We start from the raw sequence: 26,034 nt of genomic DNA on the forward strand, positions 1-26,034 counted from the left end.
TTATTTTATTTTTCTACGGCTTGTCGTGTGTTTTCTACGGCGTTGTGAAGAGGCGTTTTGCTCAGAAGAGCAACAAGGAAAGGAAACAGGACATGAGCTCTACAACAGAATGTTTGGCCAGTATGACAACATTTATTAAAGAGTAAAAATGGTTGACAACACATGACCATGTTTTAGATTTGTTTAAACTTCATTGAAAATGTACTTGAACAGAGAGAAAACATCCTCAGATGAGTTGTCAGTCCTAGAGGACAGCGTCCCTTAGTGCTGGGTCAGTGTATATGCTTACAGCTGGAGCCATGGATGTTGGGGGGGGGGGGGGGGGGGGCAGCGGTTCTGTCCTCCGTGTGTTTGTGTGTGACTCAGTCGCTGCTGTCGTCCCTGCCATTGCTCATCTCAGGAACAGGGCTGGCTACTGCTCCCTCACACACCAGGGAGTCAGCCTCAGCAGGGGAAGCTGTGTTTAGAGCTCTGTCCCTGGGGTGGTCTGGTCTGCTCTGGCCCTTGTCCTCTGGGTATCCTGGTCCGGGTCTTCATCCTCCCCATCCTGCTGCTGCTGCTGGCTGGGGAAGGGGTGTGAGGAGGACCTGGTCGAGGGTCCGTCTGCTGACTGGCTGGAGGCCATCTCCTGGGGCTGGGAGGTAGAGGGTCTGTCTGCTGACTGGCTGGAGGCCATCTCCTGGGGCTGGGAGGTAGAGGGTCTGTCTGCTGACTGGCTGGAGGCCATCTCCTGGGGCTGGGAGGTAGAGGGTCTGTCTGCTGACTGGCTGGAGGCCATCTCCTGAGGCTGGGAGGTAGAGGGTCCGTCTGCTGACTGGCTGGAGGCCATCTCCTGGGGCTGGGAGGTAGAGGGTCTGTCTGCTGACTGGCTGGAGGCCATCTCCTGGGGCTGGGAGGTAGAGGGTCTGTCTGCTGACTGGCTGGAGGCCATCTCCTGGGGCTGGGAGGTAGAGGGTCCGTCTGCTGACTGGCTGGAGGTAACCTCCTGGGAGCCATCTGAGAGGGAGAAACTTTTTATTGTCCTCCATCAAGGGTAACATGGAAATGTATGTATTGGACTGTCAACAATGCAGCACATGAAGTTAGTCAGTGTGATTGAGAGGGTCAGCCTGAACAAGCCAGGCTCAGTGCATCACTGATCTACAAAACCATCTTGCATCCCAAATAGATTAGTGATTGTGCCTTGATCAGGCCGATCCTCACCAACAAGCTCAATGTCAGGTAGTTTAGATGTTTTGCACTGAGTGTGACGTAGTGTCTGACCTGTGTGTTGCTGCATGCGGGCCAGTCTCCTCTCTAAGGCAAGCCGTTTGTTGAGTTCTATACGTCTCTGCTGTTCCTCTGTCAGGGAGGGGGCTGGGGTGGAGTGGACCGGGCCAGCCTGGGAGGAAGGGAACAGGGAGGGAGCAGCGGCTGGGGTACAGGGGACCAGTCCTGGGGGGTCTTCAGCGAAACCCCCGTCTCCAAACGGGTCTGGGTCGTCATGGTTGGCGACACGTCCGTCTCTCGACGCCGCGGCGTCGTCCTGACCTGGATCAATGGAGATTGGTCAATTAGAATACTGAATGCCAAATCTCATTTTGTAAAATCAGTTTATGACTGCTAGAAACCAATACAAATCTACTACTACATCATATCTACCTCTAGACACTACTATTGATGTGGGACTGTATCATATCTACCTCTAGACACTACTACTACTATTGATCTGGGACTGTGTCATATCTACCTCTAGACACTACTACTATTGATCTGGGACTGTGTCATATCTACCTCTAGACACTACTATTGATCTGGGACTGTGTCATATCTACCTCTAGACACTATTACTATTGATCTGGGACTGTATCATATCTACCTCTAGACACTACTATTGATCTGGGACTGTGTCATATCTACCTCTAGACACTACTACTATTTATCTGGGACTGTATCATATTTACCTCTAGACACTACTACTATTGATCTGGGACTGTGTCATATCTACCTCTAGACACTACTATTGATCTGGGACTGTGTCATATCTACCTCTAGACACTGCTACTACTATTGATCTGGGACTGTGTCATATCTACCTCTAGACACTACTATTGATCTGGGACTGTATCATATCTACCTCTAGACACTACTATTGATCTGGGACTGTGTCATATCTACCTCTAGACACTACTACTACTGATCTGGGACTGTGTCATATCCACATCTAGACACTACTATGGATCTGGGACTGTGTCATACCTACCTCTAGACACTACTACTACTATTGATCTGGGACTGTATCATATCTACCTCTAGACACTACTACTAATATTGATCTGGGACTGTATCATATCTACCTCTAGACACTAATATTGATCTGGGACTGTGTCATATCTACCTCCAGACACTACTACTACTATTGATCTGGGACTGTATCATATCTACCTCTAGACACTACTACTATTGATCTGGGACTGTATCATATCTACCCCTAGACACTACTATTGATCTGGGACTGTATCATATCTACCTCTAGACACTACTACTATTGATCTGGGACTGTGTCATATCTACCTCTAGACACTACTATTGATCTGGGACTGTGTCATATCTACCTCTAGACACTACTACTATTGATCTGGGACTGTGTCATATCTACCGCTAGACGCTACTACTACTATCGATCTGGGACTGTGTCATATCTACCTCTAGACACAACTACTACTATTGATCTGGGACTGTGTCATATCTACCTCTAGACACTACTACTATTGATCTGGGACTGTATCATATCTACCTCTATACACTACTATTGATCTGGGACTGTATCATATCTACCTCTAGACACTACTATTGATCTGGGACTGTGTCATATCTAACTCTAGACACTACTATTGATCTGGGACTGTATCATATCTACCTCTAGACAGTACTATTGATATGGGACTGTGTCATATCTACCTCTAGACACTACTACTAATATTGATCTGGGACTGTGTCATATCTACCTCTAGACACTACTACTACTACTATTGATCTGGGACTGTGTCATATCTACCTCTAGACACTACTACTATTGATCTGGGACTGTATCATATCTACCTCTAGACACTACTAATATTGATCTGGGACTGTATCATATCTACCTCTAGACACTACTACTATTGATCTGGGACTGTGTCATATCTACATCTATACACTACTATTGATCTGGGACTGTGTCATATCTACCTCTAGACACTACTACTATTGATCTGGGACTGTATCATATCTACCTCTAGACACTACTAATATTGATCTGGGACTGTATCATATCTACCTCTAGACACTACTACTACTGATCTGGGACTGTGTCATATCCACATCTAGACACTACTATGGATCTGGGACTGTGTCATACCTACCTCTAGACACTACTACTACTATTGATCTGGGACTGTATCATATCTACCTCTAGACACTACTACTAATATTGATCTGGGACAGTATCATATCTACCTCTAGACACTAATATTGATCTGGGACTGTGTCATATCTACCTCCAGACACTACTACTACTACTATTGATCTGGGACTGTATCATATCTACCTCTAGACACTACTACTATTGATCTGGGACTGTATCATATCTACCCCTAGACACTACTATTGATCTGGGACTGTATCATATCTACCTCTAGACACTACTACTATTGATCTGGGACTGTGTCATATCTACCGCTAGACGCTACTACTACTATCGATCTGGGACTGTGTCATATCTACCTCTAGACACAACTACTACTATTGATCTGGGACTGTGTCATATCTACCTCTAGACACTACTACTATTGATCTGGGACTGTATCATATCTACCTCTAGACACTACTAATATTGATCTGGGACTGTATCATATCTACCTCTAGACACTACTATTGATCTGGGACTGTATCATATCTACCTCTAGACAGTACTATTGATATGGGACTGTGTCATATCTACCTCTAGACACTACTACTACTACTATTGATCTGGGACTGTGTCATATCTACCTCTAGACACTACTACTATTGATCTGGGACTGTATCATATCTACCTCTAGACACTACTAATATTGATCTGGGACTGTATCATATCTACCTCTAGACACTGCTACTACTATTGATCTGGGACTGTGTCATATCTACCTCTGGACACTACTATTGATCTGGGACTATATCATATCTACCTCTAGACACTACTACTATTGATCTGGGACTGTGTCATATCTACCTCTAGACACTACTACTACTGATCTGGGACTGTGTCATATCCACATCTAGACACTACTATGGATCTGGGACTGTGTCATATCTACCTCTAGACACTACTACTACTATTGATCTGGGACTGTATCATATCTACCTCTAGACACTACAACTAATATTGATCTGGGACTGTATCATATCTACCTCTAGACACTACTACTACTGATCTGGGACTGTGTCATATCCACACCTAGACACTACTATGGATCTGGGACTGTGTCATACCTACCTCTAGACACTACTACTACTATTGATCTGGGACTGTATCATATCTACCTCTAGACACTACTACTAATATTGATCTGGGACTGCATCATATCTACCTCTAGACACTAATATTGATCTGGGACTGTGTCATATCTACCTCCAGACACTACTACTACTATTGATCTGGGACTGTATCATATCTACCTCTAGACACTACTACTATTGATCTGGGACTGTATCATATCTACCCCTAGACACTACTATTGATCTGGGACTGTATCATATCTACCTCTAGACACTACTACTATTGATCTGGGACTGTGTCATATCTACCTCTAGACACTACTACTATTGATCTGGGACTGTGTCATATCTACCGCTAGACGCTACTACTACTATCGATCTGGGACTGTGTCATATCTACCTCTAGACACTACTATTGATCTGGGACTGTGTCATATCAACCTCTAGACACTACTACTATTGATCTGGGACTGTGTCATATCTACCTCTAGACACTACTACTATTGATCTGGGACTGTATCATATCTACCTCTAGACACTACTATTGATCTGGGACTGTGTCATATCTACCTCTAGACACTACTATTGATCTGGGACTGTGTCATATCTACCTCTAGACACTACTATTGATCTGGGACTGTGTCATATCTAACTCTAGACACTACTATTGATCTGGGACTGTATCATATCTACCTCTAGACAGTACTATTGATCTGGGACTGTGTCATATCTACATCTATACACTACTATGGATCTGGGACTGTGTCATATCTACCTCTAGACACTACTACTACTACTATTGATCTGGGACTGTGTCATATCTACCTCTAGACACTACTACTATTGATCTGGGACTGTATCATATCTACCTCTAGACACTACTAATATTGATCTGGGACTGTATCATATCTACCTCTAGACACTGCTACTACTATTGATCTGGGACTGTGTCATATCTACCTCTGGACACTACTATTGATCTGGGACTATATCATATCTACCTCTAGACACTACTACTATTGATCTGGGACTGTGTCATATCTACCTCTAGACACTACTACTACTGAACTATGACTGTGTCATATCCACATCTAGACACTACTATGGATCTGGGACTGTGTCATATCTACCTCTAGACACTACTACTACTATTGATCTGGGACTGTATCATATCTACCTCTAGACACTACAACTAATATTGATCTGGGACTGTATCATATCTACCTCTAGACACTACTACTATTGATCTGGGACTGTATCATATCAACCTCTAGACACTACTATTGATCTGGGACTGTATCATATCTACCTCTAGACACTACTATTGATCTGGGACTGTGTCATATCTACCTCTAGACACTACTACTACTATTGATCTGGGACTGTGTCATATCTACCTCTAGACACTACTATTGATCTGGGACTGTGTCATATCAACCTCTAGACACTACTACTATTGATCTGGGACTGTGTCATATCTACCTCTAGACACTACTACTATTGATCTGGGACTGTATCATATCTACCTCTAGACACTACTATTGATCTGGGACTGTGTCATATCTACCTCTAGACACTACTATTGATCTGGGACTGTGTCATATCTACCTCTAGACACTACTATTGATCTGGGACTGTGTCATATCTACCTCTAGACACTACTACTATTGATCTGTGACTGTGTCATATCTACCTCTAGACGCTAGTACTACTATTGATCTGGGACTGTGTCATATCTACCTCTAGACACAACTACTACTATTGATCTGGGACTGTATCATATCTACCTCTAGACACTACTATTGATCTGGGACTGTGTCATATCTACCTCTGGAATCTAATATTGATCTGGGACTGTGTCATATCTACCTCTAGACACTACTACTACTATTGATCTGGGACTGTATCATATCTACCTCTAGACACTACTACTAATATTGATCTGGGACTGTATCATATCTACCTTTAGACACTAATATTGATCTGTGACTATGTCATATCTACCTCTAGACACTACTACTACTATTGATCTGGGACTGTATCATATCTACCTCTAGACACTACTACTATTGATCTGGGACTGTATCATATCTACCCCTAGACACTACTATTGATCTGGGACTGTATCATATCTACCTCTAGACACTACTATTGATCTGGGACTGTGTCATATCTACCTCTAGACACTACTACTATTGATCTGGGACTGTGTCATATCTACCTCTAGACGCTACTACTACTATTGATCTGGGACTGTGTCATATCTACCTCTTGACACAACTACTACTATTGATCTGGGACTGTATCATATCTACCTCTAGACACTACTATTGATCTGGGACTGTATCATATCTACCTCTAGACAGTACTATTGATATGGGACTGTGTCATATCTACCTCTAGACACTACTACTATTGATCTGGGACTGTATCATATCTACCTCTAGACACTACTACTATTGATCTGGGACTGTATCATATCTACCTCTAGACACTACTATTGATCTGGGACTGTGTCATATCTACCTCTAGACACTGCTACTACTATTGATCTGGGACTGTGTCATATCTACCTCTAGACACTACTATTGATCTGGGACTGTATCATATCTACCTCTAGACACTACTATTGATCTGGGACTGTGTCATATCTACCTCTAGACACTACTACTACTGATCTGGGACTGTGTCATATCCACATCTAGACACTACTATGGATCTGGGACTGTGTCATATCTACCTCTAGACACTACTACTACTATTGATCTGGGACTGTATCATATCTACCTCTAGACACTACTACTAATATTGATCTGGGACTGTGTCATATCTACCTCTAGACAGTACTATTTATCTGGGACTGTGTCATATCTACCTCTAGACACTACTACTATTGATCTGGGACTGTATCATATCTACCTCTAGACACTACTACTACTGTTGATCTGGGACTGTGTCATATCTACCTATAGACACTACTACTAATATTGATCTGGGAATGTATCATATCTACCTCTAGACACTACTACTATTGATCTGGGACTGTATCATATCTACCTCTAGACACTACTATTGATCTGGGACTGTATCATATCTACCTCTAGACAGTACTATTGATATGGGACTGTGTCATATCTACCTCTAGACACTACTACTATTGATCTGGGACTGTATCATATCTACCTCTAGACACTACTACTATTGATCTGGGACTGTGTCATATCTACCTCTAGACACTACTACTATTGATCTGGGACTGTATCATATCTACCTCTAGACACTACTATTGATATGGGACTGTGTCATATCTACCTCTAGACACTACTACTACTATTGATCTGGGACTGTATCATATCTACCTCTAGACACTACAATTGATCTGGGACTGTGTCATATCTACCTCTAGACACTACTACTATTGATCTGGGACTGTGTCATATCTACCTTTAGACACTACTACTATTGATCTGGGACTGTGTCATATCTACCTCTAGACACTACAATTGATCTGGGACTGTATCATATCTACCTCTAGACACTACTACTATTGATCTGGGACTGTGTCATATCTACCTCTAGACACTACTACTATTGATCTGGGACTGTATCATATCTACCTCTAGACACTACTATTGATATGGGACTGTGTCATATCTACCTCTAGACACTACTACTATTACTATTGATCTGGGACTGTATCATATCTACCTCTAGACACTACAATTGATCTGGGACTGTGTCATATCTACCTCTAGACACTACTACTACTGATCTGGGACTGTGTCATATCCACATCTAGACACTACTATGGATCTGGGACTGTGTCATATCTACCTCTAGACACTGCTGCTGCTATTGATCTGGGACTGTGTCATATCTACCTCTAGACACTACTATTGATCTGGGACTGTGTCATATCTACCTCTAGACACTACTACTAATATTGATCTGGGACTGTATCATATCTACCTCTGGAATCTAATATTGATCTGGGACTGTGTGATATCTACCTCTAGACACTACTACTACTATTGATCTGGGACTGTATCATATCTACCTCTAGACACTACTACTAATATTGATCTGGGACTGTATCATATCTACCTCTAGACACTAATATTGATCTGGGACTGTATCATATCTACCTCTAGACACTACTACTACTATTGATCTGGGACTGTGTCATATCTACCTCTAGACACTACTACTATTGATCTGGGACTGTATCATATCTACCTCTAGACACTGCTACTATTGATCTGGGACTGTATCATATCTACCTCTAGACACTACTACTATTGATCTGGGACAGTGTCATATCTACCTCTAGACACTACTACTAATATTGATCTGGGACTGTATCATATCTACCTCTAGACACTAATATTGATCTGGGAATGTATCATATTTACCTCTAGACACTACTACTATTGATCTGGGACTGTATCATATCTACCTCTAGACACTACTATTGATCTGGGACTGTATCATATCTACCTCTAGACAGTACTATTGATATGGGACTGTGTCATATCTACTTCTAGACAGTACTATTTATCTGGGACTGTGTCATATCTACCTCTAGACACTACTACTATTGATCTGGGACTGTATCATATCTACCTCTAGACACTACTACTACTATTGATCTGGGACTGTATCATATCTACCTCTAGACACTACTACTATTGATCTGGGACTGTGTCATATCTACATCTATACACTACTATGGATCTGGGACTGTGTCATATCTACCTCTAGACACTACTATTGATCTGGGACTGTATCATATCTACCTCTAGACACTACTATTGATCTGGGACTGTGTCATATCTACCTCTAGACACTGCTGCTGCTATTGATCTGGGACTGTGTCATATCTACCTCTAGACACTACTACTATTGATCTGGGACTGTATCATATCTACCTCTAGACACTACTATTGATATGGGACTGTGTCATATCTACCTCTAGACACTACTACTACTATTGATCTGGGACTGTAACATATCTACCTCTAGACACTACTATTGATCTGGGACTGTGTCATATCTACCTCTAGACACTACTACTATTGATCTGGGACTGTATCATATCTACCTCTAGACACTACTATTGATCTGGGACTGTGTCATATCTACCTCTAGACACTACTATTGATCTGGGACTGTGTCATATCTACCTCTAGACACTACTATTGATCTGGGACTGTGTCATATCTACCTCTAGACGCTACTACTACTATTGATCTGGGACTGTGTCATATCTACCTCTAGACACAACTACTACTATTGATCTGGGACTGTATCATATCTACCTCTAGACACTACTATTGATCTGGGACTGTATCATATCTACCTCTAGACACTACTATTGATCTGGGACTGTGTCATATCTACCTCTAGACACTGCTGCTGCTATTGATCTGGGACTGTGTCATATCTACCTCTAGACACTACTATTGATCTGGGACTGTGTCATATCTACCTCTAGACACTACTACTAATATTGATCTGGGACTGTATCATATCTACCTCTGGAATCTAATATTGATCTGGGACTGTGTCATATCTACCTCTAGACACTACTACTACTATTGATCTGGGACTGTATCATATCTACCTCTAGACACTACTACTAATATTGATCTGGGACTGTATCATATCTACCTCTAGACACTAATATTGATCTGGGACTGTGTCATATCTACCTCTAGACACTACTACTACTATTGATCTGGGACTGTATCATATCTACCTCTAGACACTACTATTGATCTGGGACTGTGTCATATCTACCTCTAGACACTACTACTATTGATCTGGGAATGTGTCATATCTACCTCTAGACACTACTATTATTGATCTGGGACTGTATCATATCTACCTCTATACACTACTATTGATCTGGGACTGTATCATATCTACCTCTAGACACTACTACTAATATTGATCTGGGACTGTATCATATCTACCTCTAGACACTAATATTGATCTGGGAATGTATCATATCTACCTCTAGACACTACTACTATTGATCTGGGACTGTATCATATCTACCTCTAGACACTACTATTGATCTGGGACTGTATCATATCTACCTCTAGACTGTACTATTGATATGGGACTGTGTCATATCTACCTCTAGACACTACTACTACTACTATTGATCTGGGACTGTGTCATATCTACCTCTAGACACTGCTGCTGCTATTGATCTGGGACTGTATCATATCTACCTCTAGACACTACTACTAATATTGATCTGGGACTGTATCATATCTACCTCTGGAATCTAATATTGATCTGGGACTGTGTCATATCTACCTCTAGACACTACTACTACTATTGATCTGGGACTGTATCATATCTACCTCTAGACACTACTACTAATATTGATCTGGGACTGTATCATATCTACCTCTAGACACTAATATTGATCTGGGACTGTGTCATATCTACCTCTAGACACTACTACTACTATTGATCTGGGACTGTATCATATCTACCTCTAGACACTACTATTGATCTGGGACTGTGTCATATCTACCTCTAGACACTACTACTATTGATCTGGGACTGTGTCATATCTACCTCTAGACGCTACTACTACTATTGATCTGGGACTGTGTCATATCTACCTCTTGACACAACTACTACTATTGATCTGGGACTGTATCATATCTACCTCTAGACACTACTACTACTATTGATCTGGGACTGTGTCATATCTACCTCTAGACACTACTATTATTGATCTGGGACTGTATCATATCTACCTCTATACACTACTATTGATCTGGGACTGTATCATATCTACCTCTAGACACTACTATTGATCTGGGACTGTGTCATATCTACCTCTAGACACTACTACTAATATTGATCTGGGACTGTATCATATCTACCTCTAGACAGTACTATTGATATGGGACTGTGTCATATCTACCTCTAGACACTACTACTACTATTGATCTGGGACTGTATCATATCTACCTCTAGACACTACTACTATTGATCTGGGACTGTGTCATATCTACCTCTAGACACTACTACTATTGATCTGGGACTGTATCATATCTACCTCTAGACACTACTATTGATATGGGACTGTGTCATATCTACCTCTAGACACTACTACTACTATTGATCTGGGACTGTATCATATCTACCTCTAGACACTACTACTACTGTTGATCTGGGACTGTATCATATCTACCTCTAGACACTACTACTATTGATCTGGGACTGTGTCATATCTACATCTATACACTACTATGGATCTGGGACTGTGTCATATCTACCTCTAGACACTACTACTATTGATCTGGGACTGTGTCATATCTACCTCTAGACACTACTATTGATCTGGGACTGTGTCATATCTACCTATAGACACTACTACTAATATTGATCTGGGACTGTATCATATCTACCTCTAGACACTAATATTGATCTGGGAATGTATCATACCTACCTCTAGACACTACTACTATTGATCTGGGACTGTATCATATCTACCTCTAGACACTACTATTGATCTGGGACTGTATCATATCTACCTCTAGACAGTACTATTGATATGGGACTGTGTCATATCTACCTCTAGACACTACTACTATTGATCTGGGACTGTATCATATCTACCTCTAGACACTACTACTATTGATCTGGGACTGTGTCATATCTACCTCTAGACACTACTACTATTGACCTGGGACTGTATCATATCTACCTCTAGACACTACTATTGATATGGGACTGTGTCATATCTACCTCTAGACACTACTACTACTATTGATCTGGGACTGTATCATATCTACCTCTAGACACTACAATTGATCTGGGACTGTGTCATATCTACCTCTAGACACTACTACTATTGATCTGGGACTGTGTCATATCTACCTTTAGACACTACTACTATTGATCTGGGACTGTGTCATATCTACCTCTAGACACTACAATTGATCTGGGACTGTATCATATCTACCTCTAGACACTACTACTATTGATCTGGGACTGTGTCATATCTACCTCTAGACACTACTACTATTGATCTGGGACTGTATCATATCTACCTCTAGACACTACTATTGATATGGGACTGTGTCATATCTACCTCTAGACACTACTACTACTACTATTGATCTGGGACTGTATCATATCTACCTCTAGACACTACAATTGATCTGGGACTGTGTCATATCTACCTCTAGACACTACTACTATTGATCTGGGACTGTGTCATATCTACCTTTAGACATGACTACTATTGATCTGGGACTGTGTCATATCTACCTCTAGACACTACTATTGATCTGGGACTGTATCATATCTACCTCTAGACTGTACTATTGATATGGGACTGTGTCATATCTACCTCTAGACACTACTACTACTACTATTGATCTGGGACTGTGTCATATCTACCTCTAGACACTGCTGCTGCTATTGATCTGGGACTGTGTCATATCTACCTCTAGACACTACTACTAATATTGATCTGGGACTGTATCATATCTACCTCTGGAATCTAATATTGATCTGGGACTGTGTCATATCTACCTCTAGACACTACTACTACTATTGATCTGGGACTGTATCATATCTACCTCTAGACACTACTACTAATATTGATCTGGGACTGTATCATATCTACCTCTAGACACTAATATTGATCTGGGACTGTGTCATATCTACCTCTAGACACTACTACTACTATTGATCTGGGACTGTATCATATCTACCTCTAGACACTACTATTGATCTGGGACTGTGTCATATCTACCTCTAGACACTACTACTATTGATCTGGGACTGTGTCATATCTACCTCTAGACGCTACTACTACTATTGATCTGGGACTGTGTCATATCTACCTCTTGACACAACTACTACTATTGATCTGGGACTGTATCATATCTACCTCTAGACACTACTACTACTATTGATCTGGGACTGTGTCATATCTACCTCTAGACACTACTATTATTGATCTGGGACTGTATCATATCTACCTCTATACACTACTATTGATCTGGGACTGTATCATATCTACCTCTAGACACTACTATTGATCTGGGACTGTGTCATATCTACCTCTAGACACTACTACTAATATTGATCTGGGACTGTATCATATCTACCTCTAGACAGTACTATTGATATGGGACTGTGTCATATCTACCTCTAGACACTACTACTACTACTATTGATCTGGGACTGTATCATATCTACCTCTAGACACTACTACTATTGATCTGGGACTGTGTCATATCTACATCTATACACTACTATGGATCTGGGACTGTGTCATATCTACCTCTAGACACTACTACTAATATTGATCTGGGACTGTATCATATCTACCTCTAGACACTACTATGGATCTGGGACTGTGTCATATCTACCTCTAGACACTACTACTACTATTGATCTGGGACTGTATCATATCTACCTCTAGACACTACTACTATTGATCTGGGACTGTGTCATATCTACCTCTAGACACTACTACTATTGATCTGGGACTGTATCATATCTACCTCTAGACACTACTATTGATATGGGACTGTGTCATATCTACCTCTAGACACTACTACTACTATTGATCTGGGACTGTATCATATCTACCTCTAGACACTACTACTACTGTTGATCTGGGACTGTATCATATCTACCTCTAGACACTACTACTATTGATCTGGGACTGTGTCATATCTACATCTATACACTACTATGGATCTGGGACTGTGTCATATCTACCTCTAGACACTACTACTATTGATCTGGGACTGTGTCATATCTACCTCTAGACACTACTATTGATCTGGGACTGTGTCATATCTACCTATAGACACTACTACTAATATTGATCTGGGACTGTATCATATCTACCTCTAGACACTAATATTGATCTGGGAATGTATCATATCTACCTCTAGACACTACTACTATTGATCTGGGACTGTATCATATCTACCTCTAGACACTAATATTGATCTGGGACTGTATCATATCTACCTCTAGACAGTACTATTGATATGGGACTGTGTCATATCTACCTCTAGACACTACTACTATTGATCTGGGACTGTATCATATCTACCTCTAGACACTACTACTATTGATCTGGGACTGTGTCATATCTACCTCTAGACACTACTACTATTGACCTGGGACTGTATCATATCTACCTCTAGACACTACTATTGATATGGGACTGTGTCATATCTACCTCTAGACACTACTACTACTATTGATCTGGGACTGTATCATATCTACCTCTAGACACTACAATTGATCTGGGACTGTGTCATATCTACCTCTAGACACTACTACTATTGATCTGGGACTGTGTCATATCTACCTTTAGACACTACTACTATTGATCTGGGACTGTGTCATATCTACCTCTAGACACTACAATTGATCTGGGACTGTATCATATCTACCTCTAGACACTACTACTATTGATCTGGGACTGTGTCATATCTACCTCTAGACACTACTACTATTGATCTGGGACTGTATCATATCTACCTCTAGACACTACAATTGATCTGGGACTGTGTCATATCTACCTCTAGACACTACTACTATTGATCTGGGACTGTGTCATATCTACCTTTAGACAAGACTACTATTGATCTGGGACTGTGTCATATCTACCTCTAGACACTACTATTGATCTGGGACTGTATCATATCTACCTCTAGACACTACTACTACTGATCTGGGACTGTGTCATATCCACATCTAGACACTACTATGGATCTGGGACTGTGTCATATCTACCTCCAGACACTACTATTGATCTGGGACTGTATCATATCTACCTCTAGACACTACTACTACTATTGATCTGGGACTGTGTCATATCTACCTCTAGACACTACTACTATTGATCTGGGACTGTATCATATCTACCTCTAGACACTGCTACTATTGATCTGGGACTGTATCATATCTACCTCTAGACACTACTACTATTGATCTGGGACAGTGTCATATCTACCTCTAGACACTACTACTATTGATCTGGGACTGTATCATATCTACCTCTAGACACTACTACTATTGATCTGGGACTGTGTCATATCTACCTCTAGACACTACTATTGATCTGGGACTGTATCATATCTACCTCTAGACACTACTATTGATCTGGGACTGTGTCATATCTACCTCTAGACGCTGCTACTACTATTGATCTGGGACTGTATCATATCTACCTCTATACACTACTATTGATCTGGGACTGTATCATATCTACCTCTAGACACTACTATTGATCTGGGACTGTGTCATATCTACCTCTAGACACTACTATTGATCTGGGACTGTATCATATCTACCTCTAGACACTACTACTACTATTGATCTGGGACTGTGTCATATCTACCTCTAGACACTACTACTATTGATCTGGGACTGTATCATATCTACCTCTAGACACTACTATTGATATGGGACTGTGTCATATCTACATCTATACACTACTATGGATCTGGGACTGTGTCATATCTACCTCTAGACACTACTATTGATCTGGGACTGTATCATATCTACCTCTAGACACTACTACTACTATTGATCTGGGACTGTGTCATATCTACCTCTAGACACTACTACTATTGATCTGGGACTGTATCATATCTACCTCTAGACAGTACTATTTATCTGGGACTGTGTCATATCTACCTCTAGACACTACTACTATTGATATGGGACTGTGTCATATCTACCTCTAGACACTACTACTACTACTATTGATCTGGGACTGTATTATATCTACCTCTAGACACTACTACTATTGATCTGGGACTGTATCATATCTACCTCTAGACACTACTACTATTGATCTGGGACTGTATCATATCTACCTCTAGACACTACTACTATTGATCTGGGACTGTGTCATATCTACCTCTAGACACTACTACTATTGATCTGGGACTGTATCATATCTACCTCTAGACACTACAATTGATCTGGGACTGTGTCATATCTACCTCTAGACACTACTACTATTGATCTGGGACTGTGTCATATCTACCTTTAGACACTACTACTATTGATCTGGGACTGTGTCATATCTACCTCTAGACACTACTATTGATCTGGGACTGTATCATATCTACCTCTAGACACTACTACTATTGATCTGGGACTGTATCATATCTACCTCTAGACACTACTACTGTTGATCTGGGACTGTGTCATATCTACCTCTAGACACTACTACTACTATTGATCTGGGACTGTATCATATCTACCTCTAGACACTTCTATTGATCTGGGACTGTATCATATCTACCTCTAGACACTACTATTGATCTGGGACTGTATCATATCTACCTCTAGAAACTACTACTATTGATCTGGGACTGTATCATATCTACCTCTAGACACTACTACTATTGATCTGGGACTGTGTCATATCTACCTCTAGACACTACTATTGATCTGGGACTGTATGTGTTTAGCGTCTCAGAGTAGGAGTTCTGATCTAGGATCAGGTCCTCCCTGTACGTATAATCATATTCGTTGTTATGTACAAGGCAAAACTGATCCTAAAAATCAGCACTCCCACTCTGAGTCACTTGATACATACTGAATCCTGTCTAACACTAAATGTAGTTAGTGACGTTGTCCTCTCACCGGCGTCTCCTATGAAGTCTTCATGTATTAGCGGCATGTCCAACCGTATTCTCTTGAGACAGGTCTGAGAAATAAAACATTCACATCATCATCCTTACTACTTCTACTGACACCACCACGTTTCAGGATGTTGGTTATAACAACAAGGGCCTGCCAGTCTGACCTGGATGTTGGTTATAATAACAAGGGCCTGTCAGTCTGACCTGGATGTTGGTTATAATAACAAGGGCCTGTCAGTCTGACCTGGATGTTGGTTATAATAACAAGGGCCTGTCAGTCTGACCTGGATGTTGGTTATAACAACAAGGGCCTGTCAGTCTGACCTGGATGTTGGTTATAACAACAAGGGCCTGTCAGTCTGACCTGGATGTTGGTTATAATAACAAGGGCGTGTCAGTCTGACCTGGATGTTGGTTATAACAACAAGGGCCTGCCAGTCTGACCTGGATGTTGGTTATAACAACAAGGGCCTGCCAGTCTGACCTGGATGTTGGTTATAACAACAAGGGCCTGCCAGTCTGACCTGGATGTTGGTTATAACAACAAGGGCCTGCCAGTCTGACCTGGATGTTGGTTATAACAACAAGGGTGTGTCATTCTGACCTGGATGTTGGTTATAACAACAAGGGCCTGTCAGTCTGACCTGGATGTTGGTTATAACAACAAGGGCCTGTCAGTCTGACCTGGATGTTGGTTATAACAACAAGGGCCTGTCAGTCTGACCTGGATGTTGGTTATAATAACAAGGGCCTGTCAGTCTGACCTGGATGTTGGTTATAACAACAAGGGCCTGTCAGTCTGACCTGGATGTTGGTTATAACAACAAGGGTGTGTCAGTCTGACCTGGATGTTGGTTATAACAACAAGGGCCTGTCAGTCTGACCTGGATGTTGGTTATAACAACAAGGGTGTGTCATTCTGACCTGGATGTTGGTTATAACAACAAGGGCCTGTCAGTCTGACCTGGATGTTGGTTATAACAACAAGGGCCTGCCAGTCTGACCTGGATGTTGGTTATAACAACAAGGGTGTGTCATTCTGACCTGGATGTTGGTTATAACAACAAGGGTGTGTCAGTCTGACCTGGATGTTGGTTATAACAACAAGGGCCTGTCAGTCTGACCTGGATGTTGGTTATAACAACAAGGGTGTGTCAGTCTGACCTGGATGTTGGTTATAACAACAAGGGTGTGTCAGTCTGACCTGGATGTTGGTTATAACAACAAGGGTGTGTCATTCTGACCTGGACTTCTTTCTTGCCGCCTAGCGTCTCCAGTTTGTCTATGAAGTCTTCAAACTGTAGTTTGGGGTACAGCCTGTGAGCCCAGTTCTCCATCCTCTGCATCAGCACCCGCAAGTCCTCAGCCTGGTGGAAAACACACATACAACACACCCTTTAGCTGCTGTGGGAGTCAACTGGGTAACCTTTCGGCAATCATCGATGCCTTTCACTTTGAGTAAAAAAACAGACAAAACAGACCATCTGCCCAACAGACACAATACTTGAATCTGCTGTTAGCCTTTACCTCATGTCCTTTGCCTTTGAAATGAACGTTGTCAAACAGGGTGCGAAGAGCCGGAAGTCCTCTTTCTGATGTCAGCCTGGAGTAAAACATGTTAACAAAAACACCAGCTATTGAACTTCAAACATCAAACAGCTCTGCAATGTTGCTGCAAAGACAAAGAGAATCAACAATGACTTGATCATCAAAAGCATTGTTTTTTAAAGTCCTTTGATTGTTACAGACCAGGGACAATATGCCAAAACCCTACAAAACCAGACATTGATTTTCATGGTCGGGTATAAATGAGCGTTTGGATTAGGAAAGTTCTCTCTCTCTCTCATGACCTGTAAAAGCTATAATGTTAAATAAAATTATATTTGAACTTACTTTACCAGTTGTCTGTGTGGTTGGTCCTTTTGCAGGTAGGAATGTGGAGACAGTAAGTATGTTTACATGCACACTAACAATTCCATATTAAACTGATTATGTCAGAAGGTCGAGTATGGCACTAGTCATGTAAACACCTTACTCTGCTTATCTTAAATCAGCGTAAGGTCAAAGTAAGCATACGCCGATAAAAACACCTGCTTTTCTGAGCAATCTTTCAAATTATTAGGACATGTAAACACCTTAAATCGGCGTTCCAGTGGTGTATTTGATCTGCACCTGTGCTGGGCACCAGCCGAGAGCCTCCCTCTTTAGTGAAGTGAGTTCAGAACAACTGAATATATGGGTTTTAGAAATAGTTCTCACATACAAACTTTATAACATGTTTGCTGTGGTAGAATGTTAATTTAGACTGGTGATGTTCTGCATTTATCAGAGAGACATCAGGTAGCCTTTTCAGATGTCTCCATGGAAACAAGAGTTATTATTATTAGGGAAATCCTTCTTCTTACAAAGCATGTAAACGTTTTTAAATCGAACCATTATATTTGACTATCCATAATAAAATCACATTATTGTGTGCATGTAACCGTACTCAATATATCCACAGGAAAGTAGAATTACACAACTGTTCAAATCGCTGGTTGTGCTTCATATTTCTATCACCTGATGCAGGAGATGCATGCACTAGCCCAGCCTGTTTATATGGTTCTGCTGCATGCGCACTAGCCCAGCCTGTTTACATGGTTCTGCTGCATGCGCACTAGCCCAGCCTGTTTACATGGTTCTGCCGCATGCACACTAGCCCAGCCTGTTTACATGGTTCTGCTGCATGCGCACTAGCCCAGCCTGTTTACATGGTTCTGTCGCATGCGCACTAGCCCAGCCTGTTTACATGGTTCTGCTGCATGCGCACTAGCCCAGCCTGTTTACATGGTTCTGCTGCATGCGCACTAGCCCAGCCTGTTTACATGGTTCTGCTGCATGCACACTAGCCCAGCCTGTTTACATGGTTCTGCTACATGCACACTAGCCCAGCTGGTGCACCTGTTTACATGGTTCTGCTGCATGCACACTAGCCCAGCTGGTGCACCTGTTTACATGGTTCTGTCGCATGCACACTAGCCCAGCCTGTTTACATGGTTCTGTCGCATGCACACTAGCCCAGCCTGTTTACATGGTTCTGTCGCATGCACACTAGCCCAGCCTGTTTACATGGTTCTGTCGCATGCACACTAGCCCAATCTGTTTACATGGTTCTGCTGCATGCACACTAGCCCAGCCTGTTTACATGGTTCTGTCGCATGCACACTAGCCCAGTCTGTTTACATGGTTCTGCTGCATGCACACTAGCCCAGCCTGTTTACATGGTTCTGCTGCATGCACACTAGCCCAGCCTGTTTACATGGTTCTGCTGCATGCACACTAGCCCAGCCTGTTTACATGGTTCTGCTACATGCACACTAGCCCAGCTGGTGCACCTGTTTACATGGTTCTGTCGCATGCACACTAGCCCAGCCTGTTTACATGGTTCTGTCGCATGCACACTAGCCCAGTCTGTTTACATGGTTCTGCTGCATGCACACTAGCCCAGCCTGTTTAAATGGTTCTGCTGCATGCACACTAGCCCAGCCTGTTTACATGGTTCTGCTGCATGCACACTAGCCCAGCTGGTGCACCTGTTTACATGGTTCTGCTACATGCACACTAGCCCAGCCTGTTTACATGGTTCTGCTGCATGCACACTAGCCCAGTCTGTTTACATGGTTCTGCTGCATGCACACTAGCCCAGTCTGTTTACATGGTTCTGCTGCATGCACACTAGCCCAGCTGGTGCACCTGTTTACATGGTTCTTCTGCATGCACACTAGCCCAGCCTGTTTACATGGTTCTGCTGCATGCACACTAGCCCGGCCTGTTTACATGGTTCTGCTACATGCACACTAGCCCAGCCTGTTTACATGGTTCTGCTACATGCACACTAGCCCAGCTGGTGCACCTGTTTACATGGTTCTGCTGCATGCACACTAGCCCAGCCTGTTTACATGGTTCTGCTACATGCACACTAGCCCAGCTGGTGCACCTGTTTACATGGTTCTTCTGCATGCACACTAGCCCAGCCTGTTTACATGGTTCTGCTGCATGCACACTAGCCCGGCCTGTTTACATGGTTCTGCTACATGCACACTAGCCCAGCCTGTTTACATGGTTCTGCTACATGCACACTAGCCCAGCTGGTGCACCTGTTTACATGATTCTGCTACATGCACACTAGCCCAGCTGGTGCACCTGTTTACATGATTCTGCTACATGCTACACACTACCAGCGCTTTGAAAAGTTGATGTAATTATACTTTCCTGTGAAATATATCGTCTCATATTTCTACCATCAAAAGGACCAGCCACACAGGCAACCGGTAAAGTACCGGGGTTTTTTTTATTCAACATTCTGGCTTGTGGAGGTTCCTGATCCAAACGCTCATTTATGCCTGTCTCCAGGCTAATACACAGTACCTCTGAGAGTCCAGTTTAGGCTGTGGTCTCTTCACGCCTCTCCTCTTGGCAGCAGGGACTTCGGCCAACTTGGAGATCTCTCCGCCCTCCTCCCCTGAACAACATCAACAGCCATCAATAGAAAGTATATCTACCCATTATATTGTCCGTGATGTCAGTAAGCAGGAAGTCTCCCAGCGGTGTATATAATAATAATAATGATGTCATATCAATCTACCTGTAGGCCCACAGGTTTGTGTTGGGTATTGTGTGTGTAGTCTGGTCCCAGATCTGTTTGTGCTCATAATAAGCATGACAGCAACCATGGCAGTCGGCAAAATAGCACAAGCATATCTGGAACCAGGTGAGCTATAGTTGTCATTGTCCTCACCTGTAAAAGGATCTCCTCCCTCTCCTGGTGAGAAGGGAGGGGGGAGAGGAGGAAAGGTCTCCTCATCTATGTTGTCATAGTCAGGAATGTCAAACAAGCCATTCTCCATTGGATCTACCATGGTTCATTTATCACTGGGCTCCTGCAAGGAAGAAGAGGGGGATTACATTTCACCTTTTATTGTCATGTTCACGAGTACATTTTACATTTTTACATTTTAGTCATTTAGCAGACGCTCTTATCCAGAGCGACTTACAGTAGTGAATGCATACTTTTCATACCTTTTTTTTGTGTACTGATCCCCCGTGGGAATCGAACCCACAACCCTGGCGTTGCAAACACCATGCTCTACCAATTGAGCCACACGGGACCGAGTACAGTGAAATGCCTTTCTTGCCAACTCCTTTCCCAACAATGCAGTAATCAATATATAGCACTATATACAAAAACACACAAGAAATAAGAAGACGGGAAAGTAAGTAAGCTATATATATATATATATATATATATATATATATATATATATATATATATATATATATATATATATATATATATATATACTGCTCAAAAAAATAAAGGGAACACTTAAACAACACATCCTAGATCTGAATGAATGAAATAATCTTATTAAATACTTTTTTCTTTACATAGTTGAATGTGCTGACAACAAAATCACACAAAAATAAACAATGGAAATCCAATTTATCAACCCATGGAGGTCTGGATTTGGAGTCACACTCAAAATTAAAGTGGAAAACCACACTACAGGCTGATCCAACTTTGATGTAATGTCCTTAAAACAAGTCAAAATGAGGCTCAGTAGTGTGTGTGGCCTCCATGTGCCTGTATGACCTCCCTACAACGCCTGGGCATGCTCCTGATGAGGTGGTGGATGGTCTCCTGAGGGATCTCCTCCCAGACCTGGACTAAAGCATCCGCCAACTCCTGGACAGTCTGTGGTGCAATGTGGCGTTAGTGGATGGAGCGAGACATGATGTCCCAGATGTGCTCAATTGGATTCAGGTCTGGGGAACGGGCGGGCCAGTCCATAGCATCAATGCCTTCCTCTTGCAGGAACTGCTGACACACTCCAGCCACATGAGGTCTAGCATTGTTTTGCATTAGGAGGAACCCAGGGCCAACCGCACCAGCATATGGTCTCACAAGGGGTCTGAGGATCTCATCTCGGTACCTAATGGCAGTCAGGCTACCTCTGGCGAGCACATGGAGGGCTGTGCGGCCCCCCAAAGAAATGCCACCCCACACCATGACTGACCCACCGCCAAACTGGTCATGCTGGAGGATGTTGCAGGCAGCAGAACGTTCTCCACGGCGTCTCCAGACTCTGTCACGTGCTCAGTGTGAACCTGCTTTCATCTGTGAAGAGCACAGGGCGCCAGTGGCGAATTTGCCAATCTTGGTGACCTCTGGCAAATGCCAAACATCCTGCACGGTGTTGGGCTGTAAGCACAACCCCCACCTGTGGACGTCGGGCCCTCATACCACCCTCATGGAGTCTGTTTCTGACCGTTTGAGTAGACACATGCACATGTGTGGCCTGCTGGAGGTCATTTTGCAGGGCTCTGGCAGTGCTTCTCCTGCTCCTCCTTGCACAAAGGCGGAGGTAGCAGTCCTGCTGCTGGGTTGTTGCCCTCCTACGGCCTCCTCCACGTCTCCTGATGTACTGGCCTGTCTCCTGGTAGCGCCTCCATGCTCTGGACACTACGCTGACAGACACAGCAAACCTTCTTGCCACAGCTCGCAATGATGTGCCATCCTGGATGAGCTGCACTACCTGAGCCACTTGTGTGGGTTGTAGACTCCGTCTCATGCTACCACTAGAGTGAAAGCACCGCCAGCATTCAAAAGTGACCAAAACATCAGCCAGGAAGCATAGGAACTGAGAAGTGGTCTGTGGTCCCCACCTGCAGAACCACTCCTTTATTGGGGGTGTCTTGCTAATTGCCTATTATTTCCACCTGTTGTCTATTCCATTTGCACAACAGCATGTGAAATGTATTGTCAATCAGTGTTGCTTCCTAAATGGACAGTTTGATTTCACAGAAGTGTGATTGACTTGGAGTTACATTGTGTTGTTTAAGTGTTCCCTTTATTTTTTTGAGCAGTGTATATACAGCCACCATAACTTCACCTAGCTCTCCGCCTCCCCCCCTACAGTCGTCGGCCGTCCCGCCTCCCCCCTTACAGTCGTCGGCCGTTCCGCCTCCCCCCCTACAGTCGTCGGCCGTTCCGCCTCCCCCCTACAGTCGTCGGCCGTTCCGCCTCCCCCCTACAGTCGTCGGCCGTTCAGCCTCCCCCCTACAGTCGTCGGCCGTTCCGCCTCCCCCCACAGTCGTCGGCCGTTCCGCCTCCCCCCCAGTCGGCCGTTCAGCCTCCCCCCCTACAGTCGTCGGCCGTTCAGCCTCCCCCCTACAGTCGTCGGCCGTTCAGCCTCCCCCCCTACAGTCGTCGGCCGTTCAGCCTCCCCCCCTACAGTCGTCGGCCGTTCAGCCTCCCCCCCTACAGTCGTCGGCCGTTCAGCCTCCCCCCTACAGTCGTCTGCCGTTCAGCCTCCCCCCTACAGTCGTCGGCCGTTCCGCCTCCCCCCTACAGTCGTCGGCCGTTCCGCCTCCCCCCCTACAGTCGTCGGCCGTTCAGCCTCCCCCCCTACAGTCGTCGGCCGTTCAGCCTCCCCCCCTACAGTCGTCGGCCGTTCCGCCTCCCCCCCTACAGTCGTCGGCCGTTCCGCCTCCCCCCCTACAGTCGTCGGCCGTTCCGCCTCCCCCCCTACAATCGTCGGCCGTTCTGCCTCCCCCCTACAGTCCCAACGTTGTGTTTTAATGTTTAGAAAAGTGAATAATCGTCACTTGCGATATGGTTTTGGAAACGTGTTAAACAGGGTCAAGACCCCGCATCTCGTCTGTTGTGTATCGGAGAAAACCTTGCCCGACAGACTGGGGCGAAGGACTCTGTCTCCAGGTGTCGACGTACCGCTAGCTACTCCAGTACAGGGCAGGCGACACAGTCTACTAGCTTGTACCGGTGTACAGGAGTCCTCCTTAGGACAAGCTGGCTAAGCTAGCACACTGTGTCGCTCCCGCCTGCCCTCGCCGTCTTTAACAGAACTGCAGGAAAACAGTGGCCGACAGGCAGGGACGAATGACACTGCCTGTTCTACTAGCTAACGTTAGCTAATAACTTACCGACTGGTTGACTCACATTCTATGGCCTAACTTAGCCAAGTTAGCTAACATAGCTAGCTAGGTGCAACATTAGCTACACAAATCAAAGCGTGAGGAGTCAACGTTTACAACACAGATAAACAACGTCGTAACCCGAATAAAAAGCCAGGCTTCTAGATTGATTGGCTAGCAGCTAACTAACTTTTCCTGCTGTCATGAGTACTGTAGTTAGCGTAGTAGCTCGTTACCGCGCTATGTTAGCTAGCTAGCTAGTTGTTGTTTGTTGCGGGAAATTGATAGATTCAACAAATTAAGCGACATCCCATCAATGTGATGTGGTAAATACATCATAAGACAGTGTCGTCGTTAGTATGTGGAGAAGAACTATGTCTGGGGCACTTTACCTGGTAAATGAACAGTTGCTATTCCAGTGGCTACTGTATTATTTTTGTTCGTCCACTTTTGTCTTCTGCCGGTTTTTTGCAAATGCACCAATCAGCTGTTTGGTTCCTCGTACCAGGAGCCAATCATGTGTTGTCAAACTATCTGTTGGTGTTGGGAATAGAAAAGGGGGTTTGGTTCACTGCCCTCTTCTACATGTCTGGAATGTCATGTAAGTGACTATGTAATGGCAAAAATATATATATTTCCACCCTATTAGACATAGCTACAAAAAGTAACTGCTTTTAACAAACTGTTGGCCTATTCTAACTATTTTGTTTCAATCAAACCACAGATTTTACCTAGTGGCCTGCCACCTGAGAGAAATGCGACCATTCGCACAATCAACCTGAAATCTCATAAGAAATGATGATGTGGTTTTTTTTGTCTTGGAGTAGCGTTGTACTATGCTATTATATTCAAGTCTGTTACTTAGAATACTAATTACGGAGAGCCTGCATTTCCCCGA

The 26,034-nt window shown here is 43.3% G+C and overlaps 1 protein-coding gene across 4 annotated transcripts; it reads right to left on the reverse strand.

Moving 5' to 3' along the window:
- Window positions 1-314: 314 nt before the first annotated feature.
- tipin (timeless interacting protein) lies at window positions 315-25,619 on the reverse strand. 4 transcript variants are annotated; one of them, XM_029745245.1, is made up of 9 exons: window positions 25,529-25,619; window positions 21,940-22,081; window positions 21,570-21,663; window positions 18,690-18,765; window positions 18,407-18,529; window positions 17,164-17,227; window positions 1,264-1,530; window positions 986-996; window positions 315-934 (listed from the first exon to the last, which is right to left on the reverse strand). In XM_029745245.1, the coding sequence occupies exons 2-9, from the start codon at window positions 22,058-22,060 to the stop codon at window positions 464-466; spliced, it is 1,227 nt and encodes a 408-aa protein (XP_029601105.1). In that variant the 5' UTR covers window positions 22,061-22,081; window positions 25,529-25,619; the 3' UTR covers window positions 315-463. The 4 variants fall into 4 exon arrangements, with proteins under 4 accessions (XP_029601105.1, XP_029601107.1, XP_029601106.1 ...); XM_029745247.1 differs by having other exon boundaries at window positions 315-829; window positions 983-996; XM_029745246.1 differs by having other exon boundaries at window positions 315-931; window positions 983-996.
- Between the last annotated feature and the right edge of the window lie 415 nt (window positions 25,620-26,034).

This window comes from Salmo trutta, unplaced genomic scaffold (assembly GCF_901001165.1).
Source record: "Salmo trutta unplaced genomic scaffold, fSalTru1.1, whole genome shotgun sequence".
Classification (NCBI taxonomy): Eukaryota; Metazoa; Chordata; class Actinopteri; order Salmoniformes; family Salmonidae; genus Salmo; species Salmo trutta.

Coding starts and splice junctions, on each gene's coding strand:
- tipin (XM_029745244.1), bottom strand. CDS start 22,060: ATGGTAGATCCAATGGAGAATGGCTTGTTTGACATTCCTGACTATGAC. Junction 18,766..21,569: donor CCTAAACTGGACTCTCAGAG/GTACTGTGTATT, acceptor GTTTTACTCCAG/GCTGACATCAGAAAGAGGAC. Junction 1,531..17,163: donor AGACTTCATAGGAGACGCCG/GTGAGAGGACAA, acceptor CCATTGATCCAG/GTCAGGACGACGCCGCGGCG.